The sequence below is a fragment of the Larus michahellis genome, chromosome 1 (genome assembly GCF_964199755.1).
Source record: "Larus michahellis chromosome 1, bLarMic1.1, whole genome shotgun sequence".
Taxonomy (NCBI): Eukaryota; Metazoa; Chordata; class Aves; order Charadriiformes; family Laridae; genus Larus; species Larus michahellis.
In genome coordinates, this window is record NC_133896.1 from 62,799,878 (window position 1) to 62,812,692 (window position 12,815).

General features: G+C 38.4%; 1 protein-coding gene across 2 annotated transcripts in view; it reads right to left on the reverse strand.

Annotated features, from left to right (window-relative positions):
- TRIM24 (tripartite motif containing 24) overlaps nucleotides 1–12,815 on the reverse strand; it is a 65,323-nt gene that overhangs the window by 16,281 nt on the left and 36,227 nt on the right. For both annotated transcript variants that reach the window (XM_074582089.1, XM_074582080.1), the window contains exons 4-10: nucleotides 11,976–12,108; nucleotides 10,546–10,662; nucleotides 9,246–9,360; nucleotides 8,414–8,560; nucleotides 5,708–5,825; nucleotides 2,202–2,467; nucleotides 1,416–1,580 (exon numbers count right to left, since the gene is read on the reverse strand). In XM_074582089.1, coding sequence (XP_074438190.1) covers nucleotides 1,416–1,580; nucleotides 2,202–2,467; nucleotides 5,708–5,825; nucleotides 8,414–8,560; nucleotides 9,246–9,360; nucleotides 10,546–10,662; nucleotides 11,976–12,108 — 1,061 coding nt within the window. The remainder of the gene's footprint in view (nucleotides 1–1,415; nucleotides 1,581–2,201; nucleotides 2,468–5,707; nucleotides 5,826–8,413; nucleotides 8,561–9,245; nucleotides 9,361–10,545; nucleotides 10,663–11,975; nucleotides 12,109–12,815) is intronic.

The window sequence follows — 12,815 nt, forward strand, 5'->3', positions numbered from 1 at the left end:
CCCACCTGGAATACTGAGTCCAGCTCTGGAGCACTCAGCACAAAAAGGACATGGACCTGTTGGAGCAGGTCGAGAGGAGGGCCACAAAGATGATGAGAGGGCTGGAGCACCTCTCCTACGAGGGCAGGCTGAGAGAATTGGGGTTGTTCAGCCTGGAGAAGAGAAGGCTCCGTGGAGACCTTATAGCAGCCTTCCAGTACCTAAAGGGGGCCTACAGGAATGATGGGGAGGGACTCTTTATCAGGGAGTGTAAGGATAAGACAAGGGATAACAATTTTAAACTGAAAGATGGTAGATTTATATTAGATATTTGGAAGAAGTTCTTTGCTGTGAGGGTGGTGAGACACTGGAACAGGTTGCCCAGAGAAGTTGTGGATGCCCCATCCCTGGAAGTTATCAAGACCAGGCTCGATGGGGCTTTGAGCAGCCTGGTCTAGTGGGAAGCGTCTCTGACCACAGCAGGGGGGTTGGAACTCGATGGTCTTTAAGGTCCCTTCCAACCTGAAACATTCTGTGATTCTGTGATTACTAGATAATGAAAATACTTGAAAGAAAGGCTTGCAGACAGGCCAATCTTCTTTTCAAAGGCACAGAAATGACTTGGGTTTTGTTACTACAGGTTCTCTTAGATACGGTACAGCTTTCTTCAATTTAGTTAGAATTAGTTCTCTGACATCATAAGCATTGCAAACATGAATGGTATTACTCCACTTCTCGGGTCACAGATCAGATTCATTTGGTTCTTCCCTGCTTACCTCTAGTGACATGTTTTTCTCTTTTCTTCCACATACCTAACAACTCGTGTTAATATGCTTTTTGATAAAGATTTGCCTTCCTGAACACACAGAAAACATATGACGTGTTTGCTTCTGCCCCAGTTGCTTCTGCTGAGTATCTGTGTATTTATCAGTCTTACTCAGCAGAGGTCCCACAGTTGTGGACTTTCTTTTCTCTCCTCATGTGTAAAAGTTCAGATTTGGCATACTTTGGAGAATGGTGGCAGCTATAGCTTTTCAGTCAAGCTTTTACCTGGTTCCTAGTGAAGTCACTAATATCAAGCTAAATAGCAGGATTTTCTGTTTTGTCTCTTCACTGATTGTAGTGTGCAGACCATGGCCATGTTAAGTTTCACATAAGTGACCAGAAATCATATTAATAGCAAACAAGAAAATGAAACACCTACATACACCACGGTGGCTCACTTCTGTAATGCTTCAGTTGCTTAGAACTGTCAGAATGAAAGAAACTTGACAGTTACCTCATTAAGAAAACTGTGGGTATCTTGTCATAGAGAAAAAGGCAGTCTCTGTTCTAATTGAAAAGCACTCTAGAATCATAATATAAAAGTAAGATTATATAAAGTACATTTGATGTTTTATTTCTACACGGCAAGTGAAAAGGGAAAGAAACTCTACCTGTTTTATAGCTTGCTGTGCCAAGAATGCCATTTGCAATGGGTTGGGCTTTACTGCTTGCCTTGGTAGGTTCTGATGTTGGGGAAATCTCATCTGTTGTGCAGGGAGAGCTGAACCATTGGACTTGGGGCTATGGTTCTGAAAATGAATCAAGCGCGGAGGTGCCTGCATGAAAACAAACAAACAAATATGCAAGTGAATTGATATCTGTTGAATCTGTCATCCAGAAATGTTTACCAAGTGGCCCTTTCAAACTTCTGGAACTCGGAACAAATTAGATGAAAGAAATAGTACCACACCATTTATCTGAATGATCCCACCACAAATTGATTTTCAACGTTAAAAATAAAACCTAGTAGATACTTTTCAATTATTCTGATATAATAAATGCAGACACATCACAAGAGCCAGTGAGAGTATTTCCAACTTTGAAAGTTATATGGGAGAATCACCGAGTTTTATGCAAAACAGCTTTGGAAAAAAAATAATGACAGATTCACTTCTTAATCATTTGACAAAAAATCAAAATATGTAGCTCAGCACTATATATGGTTGGATACCACATGATTTATTTTTTTAATGAACAAAAGTAGGCCGAGAGCTACCATGCATTTTGCCAGACAAGTTTAAAATGTCCATTCAATTCTCAGTAAAGAAAACGTTCCTTAACCCTTTTACATAGCCATGTGCTAAAGATGAAGCTATCTGAAGTTTTATGTACCTAGACTTAATTTCTTTCTTTTTTCTTATCTTTCTTTACTTTCTCTGGAAATAGCCACAACTTACCTGATGAGAAGCAGGAGGTTGTTGCATGGCTCCTGGCATTCTTGGATTTGGTAAACCTACTGGACCTGCTCTGCGTTGAGCTTGCTGTCGCTGAGCCATGACCTGTTGCTGCATGTGCTGGAGTCGGAGCTGAGCTAAGCTTATCTGCGTTGGGAACTTAGATAGCTGGTTTGAAGGTAAGCTGCCTGGCGGCTGTAAGTTTGTTTCCATCACAGGGCTCTTGGGCATATGTGGTGGGGTCTCCTTATCTTCAATTACCAAAGAACCTAGTTTAAACAAAATAAATAAAATTAATACCAAAATTTTGCAGTTAGAAGAAATGCTATTTTTCACAATTAGTTCCTTTTATACCATGTGGTCATTGTTCATTATTGTACTGTAAAGAATGGATAAACACGAGATAGAGGACTCCATTTATTTTGCTTGTTTCCTTGAAAAAAAAAAAATGGTTGCATTTCATAGCAAACTGTCTTGTGCTGCAGCCTCCTCTATGTGATGGATTCTCCTAGGAAGGTGTCCTGGCCTCTCCAGAGGAGCAAGGGAGGAAAGTTTCAATGGGAAAGAGTATCCTGATCCAATCATCTGATAAAATGTTTTAACTCTATCACAAAGCTTAAAGGTATCGCAATCCTTTCTGGCCTCTGAGTCAACATCATGGAATACTCAAGTTATAGTCTCAGTTGCCACACACCACCAATTCTAGGATGTGATGGGCACCTCCAGGAGATGTTTTATCTCTCTCCACTGACTTAGAAGGAAATTTGACTAGACAGGTAACTTTCAGGGATTAATGCTGGGTGAGAGGTTTTATCTGAGGAGATATATAGTGTGATTACATGGAACTGTCATGTAAAATTCTGGCTACCTCATCCAAGAAACATGAACTGCAATTAGAACAGAGTTTGATTTGATTCAAGGGAATAGCACACTGTTTGCACCAGAAAAGACAAAGACACTTTCTTTGTTTAAAACAGAGTTAAGTAGGGAAAGTTATGGTCCAAGACCAAGAGTTAAATAATTCCAATGATCTGTGGAAGGTTGCACAACAACTTTTCAATACAACTGGGAGATGGGACACCTCATATTCCCTTCTCTCCCCAAGATTTTGGGCTGCTTTGCAGGAGCCTCTGCCACTTCTCATATCCATCGGTCTCTATGGATCTTGTGCAGTCTAGCCTGGCTCGTATTTGGGTAGATTATCTGAAGGAGGAGGAAATGTCTTGCATTTTATATTCCTCTCTTTCATCCCAAGACCTGCGAAACTATGCAAGTAGCATCATTCTAGTTCCCTATCTAGACACAGGCACAGAGGCAAGCCAACATATTGTAGTGCAGAGCAGGGCAGAAAGCCAACATCAACAATACTATTTTCATATTGAAACTTGGTAATTTTGGCGTTGCGCACATTTTAATTATGATTCTACCACATCAGACGTTAACGAAAATATTAAATATGCTAAACAAAATGGAAAAAACCTACCAACCTATTGCCTAATACCCCTTATTAAGCCTGTAACACACCTAGTCAATGTTTCCCATACAGTGGGCAGAGAAAAATGCAAATGAATAATACTGTTTCACATATACGGCTGTATGAAATATTTCACTACAGTCAAAATAGATGTTTTATTTCCTTTCTCTAAAAAAGGAATTACCTTGACAAAGAATGGTATTGACTGTACTACAATCAACTGTCAAACCTATACTGCACTTTTATTCTGTTCTCTCCACGTCTAATTACATCTTCAGAAGTCTTTCCAGACTTAACATCTGTGGTATTGCTACTGACACAAAGGTACTACAGAGAATGATTCCTTTCCATTACTCTAGAAAACCACGGGTTATCATACAATTTGTGAAATTAAACACTGTAAATGTTATATTTTTTTCTTAAATACATTCTGAAATCCGTAAACAGCTATCCTATTAGTGTACAGATGCTATCACACTGTCAGCAACATGCAGCCTGACTAGAATTCAAGCTATTCCCAAAGTAACTTGTTCCTTTACTCAGACTTTATTTTATTTTTCCTCCAGTGGTTCTTAAATTTGGCTTATCTACAGAAATTTAACATATCTGATCATAAACCTAACAGTCTAAAGGTTGTGATTTCTGAAACAGATAGATAAATGTGTCTACCACTTAAATAGATACAAGAACTCCTATGCTGATCTATCCAGCTGCCATTTCTGTTGCAGAGCTTTTCAGAATTTAAGGGAACAAACTTCAGCAGCTCATCAAATAAACAAATAAGAAGAAAAAGCCCCCTCTTGACAAGCATCATATCAGTTTAGCAGCAGTTCACAGTCATCATCACCCAGCTTGACAGTTCATTTCTGGAAACAAGAGATTCACTTTCGATTCCTTTCCCAAAGAAAATTATTTACAAAGAAAGAACTTGGAGAATTTCCCTGCTACCATCCAGCATCCTGGTGTGTGGGGAAAGAGCTTGTTCGTCTTAAAGCATTGCCATAACTCACTCCTTCTCCGCCTTTGTAGAGACACATACATTTGCACCTCTCTGTACATTTGTAGAGCTGACTGCGCTTTCTGATGAAAGGCAGAAAATGTCCCACAGGCGTTCTGCAAAGCATTCTGGCACATGACAGAAAAACAAAAATGGTCATCAAACTAACAGTGGACAGAGAAAGGAAGTATGACAGCAGTTCAAAATCCTAAAAATACCTCTAAGCTTTAATTCCTGCTCCAAAGCTAATGAGTTCCTAGGATGCGTATCTCCAACAAACTCAGGCTTTCAGGCAATCACACAAGCAGGCTACCTGCAAAGCTTCCAGGTTCTGGGATTCACTGGTATCATAAAACCCTAGTGACTTATAGCTGTAAGAAGAAACGTAAAGACCAGTTTGGAGACTAAATCAAAATCTATTAGGATAATGAAGGAGTACATTTCCAACTCTGCTAAAAACATGCTTTCTCCTTAATTCCACTCCACAACTTCAGGAAAGACAATCTAAAAGCCAGACAACTGTCAAAAAGTAGTGTTCTCTTCCCTGTTATTCTGTTCTTCTTTGGCATTCTCCTCTTCATCTCAGTTCTTCAAGGCTCATTGTTCAGCATGACAAGGAGCAAATGGGGGTTCTTGAACATATTAAGCTGCTGCTGTGGGTTTCAGCCTTGGAAGATGGAATTGAAGTAGAGGAAAGGGCTGGAAGATGCAGAATGAGACAGACTTCTGGAATCATTTCTTAGGATGTGAAGTAGGGTTATAGATTGTGTTCCTTGTTTCAGAAGCCAGAGGGCACGTTTATTGCCCAGGAAACCAAAAGCTGCCATTTTCACCATCACACGTACCATTCAAGCAAGGTAAGTTTGTTAATATTTTCTCCCATACAACACACCTTAAATGTCTTCCACGGGTAAGGAAATACATCTAACAAAGTAAACCGAGAAATGAATAGTGTGCAGGCTATTTATTTTCACAAAAAGAAAGCTGCTTTCAAAATAGGATCAGGATGCCAAAGGGCTAAAAAAAACTTCATCATACCTAGATTGAAAATATTTTGAGCCCAGAAGCTAGGATCACAGTGAAACTGGATGGTATTGTTTGTCACTGGTGAAGCATCACACCTTGCTCGGAGAAGATACCGTAGTCGATATGTAATCTAGAACAAGAACAAAACAATATTTTTTTCTCTGGGGCCAGAGCCACGTATCCAAACAGCATAAAAAGTCTTCAAAAAACCCACAAAAAAAACCTCAAACAAAAAAACCCAAACAACAACAACAAAAAAACCCCTGAACAGGCCCCTAGAGAACTGATGTCAAAAGAGAGAGAAATTTGTCCAAGCTACAGATAAGAGGTATTCTCAACATCTTTCCCTTACTGCTAAAGTAGTTTTAAAAAGCAATCAACTACAGCCTAAAGAAAATTAATTCTTCTCCCCTGTAGAAAGACATACCCTTCCACAAACTTGGTCATTACATTCAACAACTTGAACCATTTGCAAGTGAAGTACAGATTCACATAACCATTGTTGTGCGTGTGTCCCCCAACCTATGTTAGCCCATTCATTTTTCTTTCAAAGAAAAAATATCCTTTTGGCAACAAGTATCCCAGAGAGTTCTCCTTTATAATAAATTTAAGTTTTCTTCGGAGACCCAAAGAACAGCTTTTGTAAACTTTGTCTTTGAAAACTCTCAGATTCACATACGTTTTCAGACTTTTCCAGTTCCTTGGTTCCACAGGACTGGACTATGATTACGTTACACAATCAGAATACTCTAGCAAATGCTCAGTATTTATCTAGTTCCTAGAAAGAAAATATTTGTTTGCAGTTGTTTCACTAGAAAAAACTAACACAGGCACCAATTTTAGAATAACACACAGCAGATACAGAAAAACTTAAAGAGTTCAACACTTATTTTTCTTGAATAATAGATTATTTCCTAGAAACGTTCAAGAGGCTTACTTGGCAAAATCCTCTTACCTGTTTAAAATTATACTAGTTATTTTTTACATAGAAATTTTATAAGAGCTTCCAGTTTACAAGTTTTTTCTCTCAATTTTAGGCAGGTCAGTTTTAGACCACGTACAAAAAAAAACATTTCACAGGACTTAAGTTTTTTTAATGACAATGGAAAATTTTAAATGCACTATTTTGAATATTGATTTCCTAGGATTTCTTCGTGCACTACCAGAATCAAGTATACTACACTACAGAAATTCTAGTCTTTTGTCCTGTCACCAATGTTGGTTGCACACAGTTCTTATCACAGTTTGCTCCATATATTCCCCCTATTGTGCACACATGTCTATTGAAGATAAACTCACGACGAGAGTAGTTACCTCCTGTCAGTAATAGTTGTAGCTACCAGTGTTTTGTTTGTGCTAGAGGACCAGGCTGGGAAACTGATGTCTTTCTGCAAACTGTTTAGTGCGCTGTTTCCCTGATGTACAGATGTTGCCTCCTAGCCGTAACTCCGCATTTAAGTTCGGATGGGCTTTCCTCCTTCCCAGTTTCAAGTGGTTGGATATGCCAATGCAGAAGTCTCACGTGCTCCTCTATGCACCACTGTTCACAAAGCGATTTTTCAGATGTCCACAGACAGGTTATCTACTCAACTCCCAAAGAACACCAACTTTCAGCAAAAAATCAGGAGCCTAAAGCTCATCTGTTCTTTGTTCTTTTGAAAAATATTTCTCATTTGCTGAGGCTTTATGGCCTAGATGGTCTTTTTCTTCAACTGCATATTGTTTATAAGATTAAGATGCCTGCAACATAACTTGTTTTCTTACATAGCAGAAGTCTTTGTGGCAACACTAAGCAATTATAAACAACATGACTCAGTTTGATGCCTCTTTTTCTCTATTCCATTAAAAAATATGACTTGCTGAGGCAGTATAAGGCAGGACAAATGAATTTAACTACTTGAAGCAAGTTGATAAAACCAAACCAATTCTTCTATCTGGTATAGCCTGCAGCATTTTCATGAGTATCAAAAAAACCCAAGAAAACACCACCGCCAAAAAACAATAAAAAACCCAAAACCAACCAACCAACCAAAACCCACACACCCCAGTAGGTTCTATACTAAACAGTGCGAAAATCAAGAAAAAGCTTTGTGATCCAGCTATAGGAATTGGGAAAAAGGGATCTAGCATCCTTCCTCAACATTATCACCGATTTCCATTATCAGGCTATTACAATCTAGTAACCTCTGGACAAATCATGGTCAGCTTTTTGTTTGTTTCAGTCTCAATTTTTACCAATTTTTGAAGACTTTTAGTGGAAGATGAGTCTGATAGAACAAAACAATACATTAATTTTTGCATTAAAATGCTAGATATCAGGCTCTATGATATATAAACACCATATTTCTCTGAATTCAGAAGCTGTAACAAGTACTGAAAAGAACCTCAATTATTATGTAGGACATGTAACATTTTTCCCAGTGTTTCATGGCTTCACGGTTTTCTCTCCAGAGAAAAGGAGTTGTTTCTACTTCTGCAGATCTACAACAATTCTATCGTAGTGTAACAGGAGAGAAGCACGAACAGAGAGCTAAATTATTAGAAACATTCTGTATTTATGTTTAAGAGAAAACCACGAAAAATTATACACAAATATTCCAATTAGTAGAAAGTCATTAAAAAGTCTAATTCCCTAGTGTTACTGACAAGCGTGTGCGTGCGTATCTGCCTTAACTACAGTTGCTATGTAAATGGAGAGAGCTATCTTCCTACCCTTACCAAGCGTTTGCTGTACAGTAGTGCTGTGCTGCTCCCACTGGAAACTGCCCATTTGGAAAAATTCATGACGTGTTCCAGCTGTTTAGAGAGACCTGCCACTTCCTGTTGTTGCTGCAGAAGTTTCATCCGATGCTCTTTAGCCAGAGTCTGCAAGTAGAAAAGCAGTTCCAGTCAAAGGGTTCAATTTACAGTTAACAGGCATTAGCTTTCATATTTGCAATTCACAATGATCAAGTGGTTTCACTTGGCCCTTTTAAGAAGTACCCCAGCCCCCTGACCACAGCTATCAAACAGAAAAGTGAGTATACATTCATTCAAGATACCAGGACTTTCTGTGCAGATTCCCATTTTCTCTTATGACACATTTTCATATATGTATGTGCCTCTCTAGACACACACTTTTTAAAACACAGCTGGAGGTAATATTTTTCTAGGTATCCATTCTAGACAGTTCTCTCGTTTGATTTGTTATTAGATTGGTGAATTTATGAAAAATTCTGATGGAAAGACTTTTCATGCATGATGTGTAGGATTATGACTTGCAAAAGCACGGAGAAAGAAACTGGGCTCAGAGACAGCCCTGATTCCCAAAGCAGGGAACACAGATAATAATTACAAGAAAACCAACAACAATGCCCCAAAAAACAAACCCCTCTCCTCTCCCCCACCAAACCCCCGCTTGCTCAGATAGTTTGTGTGGGACATCTCTCTACCCTGGAATTTAGGACGTGCACAGGTGGCTAATGATAGAAATTTATTTTATTTTAATGTGAATCCATACAAAAAATATTAAGACTGACATTTTTGTTTCTTATGATAGAAACGAAATTACCTCCAACTGATGCAGCAGAGCTTTCCCCTTTTTGTTTATTTCTACCATCAGTGTAAATATGGCAACTTTAATATCCTGTTCCACCTGCTTTTGATTCTGATTCACTTCAAGAATTCTGTAAGTAGACAATATAGAAAATAACGTTATTTGAGTCACAAACCCACCCCCCCAAACAGTACAAAAAAAACCCTCTACACCTAAGACTACAATATTTCTTTGTCATACGCACTAATTAATAGATATACCATCAGATACTTACAGTCAGGAAAATTACTGGGAGAAATAGAAAGCGCAAGTACCAGTGACCTATGATAAAATTAATTAACTGGTGGCAAATGCTAATGCTATACTTAAATCTGCAAAATTACTGACATCTGCCAATGATAAAAATTAAATGCTCGTTGCAATTGAAATTCTTGATTTTTAATTGTCTGGCACATTCCTGGAATGGTCTGTGGCAATCAAAACTGTTTAAGTCTAATTTCCATCTAAGGTAGAACAGCACTCCAGAAACAAAAACAATAAACAGATTTTCTAATTTAGCTATTTCAACAATAGTGCTCAAACTCGTACCAGCAAAGCATAGTCTTATATTGTGAAAACCACTACTGCTAAGATGCAAGGGAGAATAACCACTTAGATGCAGCAAAAGAAGAGAAGGGTGTCTGCTGGTTTTTTTTTTCCATCTCCACCATCCTCAAAGACTGGCAAAGAGAGAGGATGAGCTCAAGTTGCACTCAGCATCCTGTACTGTGTTGACTCTTCCTGGGTACTGCCTTTGATAACTCTGCTGAAGGAGCAGTTACAAAGGCCTACTGCAGCATGCATTTTACGGATTTATTTTTCTCCCAGGTTTGTAGTACCGAGTGAATAAAGCCCCAAGCATAAAAGTGTTACATAAATCTTCAAATATGTGTCACAAGCATTACGAAAACATGAGTCATAACCTTTCACTTTCTAAGAGGGATTTCCACTAAGAAAATAAGTGTGCTGATGGTGGGGGAGAATATAAGACTGCCTTCTACAGTCTTTATTGCATAAGTTTTTTTGTTGCATAAGTTGTTTTGTTACACCAAAGCTATTGCTGCCCATTAAGTCCACAGGCTGAGCAGAGTTACCTAAGACAACCAAACACATTAAACAGGCAGCAGTCACTACGGCAAACTGAAGATTTTAGAACTTCTCTTTCTGGAAGGATAAAAGGAGAGAAGTACAAAATGCACTGATCTAAACATTTAAAGAAATTACCGTGTATACAGAATTGCCCGAGTATATAAAAACCCCAAAAACTAATACATACCTGTTTTGGATCTGCTTCCCTGTATATTTTATGTACTTAGTCTTCTCCATCAATTTGGTGATTAGAGTCTCAATGATCACTTTCTGGTTCTGAAAAGCTTCTTCTATAAACTGGTACCTGTAGTAAATAACAGTGAGTATTTACACATGCAAAAGGTGTGATATACTTGCTAAAAGGCCGAACATCTTACAAAAGACTTCTTTAATTTAAGAAAGATGCTGCTCAAGTCCAGAATTTAACTGTCATTATAATAGCATATGTCAGCAAGTACCGATATATTTTATTTATAGTATATTTGAATTTATAGTATAGTTCCTGTAATTTTTTGTTTTGGTTTGAGAATTTATGGTTTTTATAAATATGAGTGGATATTGCGTGACCATGGCCCAATTTTAGCAAAAGAAAAATTAATGTTGTGCTGTAGTCATCACTTTGTAAGTGACAGTGCATGTAAGCTATTACTCGATGCAAGATAAGGACACAGAAGCAGAAGAAAGAAGAGAGATTGCTGAGTCAGTAGAAGTCAGCAACATTTTAAATCAAGGAACTGAAATCATCAACAATTTGAGGAAAAAAAAGAGGGAGCACATTCTGAAAGGGATATAAATCCTAATAAAAGGAGAATTGAAGAGGAAGAGTACAACTCAGCAAGAGCAAGGTTTAGCCTGTTCCAAGGAGCAACAGTGGCAAACAGTTCTCCACCTATTGACCTGGTCAAACAAGCGAGTTCCTCGGGTGGTTGCATCAGGCATAGTGAGCGTATTAATATTAACCTAAGAGTACATCTGCCCCACACCACTACTGTATGCATTAGCCAGCCAGATTATTGTCCTGCACTCAGAAGTTGTACATAAACCTGATTTTCAGCTTCTGTGGCCACTAAGAGATGACCAAAGAACAGCAACCCAAAGATATGAGTGTCATAAATAGTGTTCTCAAAGCACAGTATAGCAAAACTTTAGGTTTAGTCTTTCTTTTAAAAGGCTCTTCACAGAAAAAAATGCCCATTTGCTCCGTTCTGGAAATGTTTGGTAATGTTCCGTTATATAATCATCTTGTTGAAGGACAAATGGAGAAATTACACGTAAGTGCACAGTTGCATAACACAGCCCCTGTGCTTTCTAAGGACTCTCTGAAGTGCTGCATAGCAACAAATTCTGTCCAAGTAACCTGACGGTAAAGAAAGGTCTTGTGCTTAAATCACCAGATTGAAAACTGGAAGAATTAGGTTTTATTCTGAACTATCACACACTCACCAGCCACACTCTTTTGGATGCAATCTCTCTTTATTTGTGGGCTTCATTTCTGAGCAGAAAATTGTATTTTGCACTTTTTTCACCTGACTGTATTCCATACAGCTAGAGCTACAACCCACTTCAAGCTACCTTCCTATACGGGAGCAGCATAAAATCTATACTTTTTTCTGATACCTGTGCTCTTTGTGTTCTAGTAACTGACAGTCTCGGCAGGTCAACTTGTCACAGGTTTCACAATACAACTTCAACTGCTCCTTTTTGTGGTAAGGGCAAAACACAGGTCGCTGACTGGTCACACCAACTGCCTCTGTTGAATAAAGGAAGATGTCAGTCCAGTCTCTTGAAATGATGAAAGATTTGCATTCTTCTGTTTTTCCTTACCGTATTTCTCTTCTAGATGCTAGAGGTGTGTATCAGGCCACCAAATCAAGAATTTAACAGCTGTAAACTTAAAACAGCAATGTCTCACTCTTCATCAAGCATGGAGCTAACACCCTCTCTCATGCAAAATGTCCAGAACATATTTTACCATAACATATTAAGGCCCCACAAAACTATATGCAAAAGGAGTAAGCAGCCAGTACTGTTGCAGCTGCAAAAGACATTGCACAACCTTTCTTAAATCAAGACACAGCCATTCAAAAACCTAAAACATACGGAAGAGAATAACTGAAGTTACTAACATCCCTTCAGGACACCATTCTAAATGGGTGAGAGGTCTCACTTCAGTTCGTAGTGAGCAAATACCAAAGAGCACAGGAAACACCACCAGATGATAGAAATGAAATCTGTTCTTTAAACAATTTAACCTACAAAGCCTAATTTCTTATAAGTTAGGATGGGCACTGAGTTCATGAGGATTACATAGCCTGTAATGAAAACTGGCTTCACACTGCAGCATCCTTCACTGCAGACCAGTAAGATCCCTTTTCCATACCCATTCATTTACTTATTTTCATGAAACCTGGAAAAAGTTATTTTCAGATCGGTATCCTTCAGTCAAAATTCTTTGAA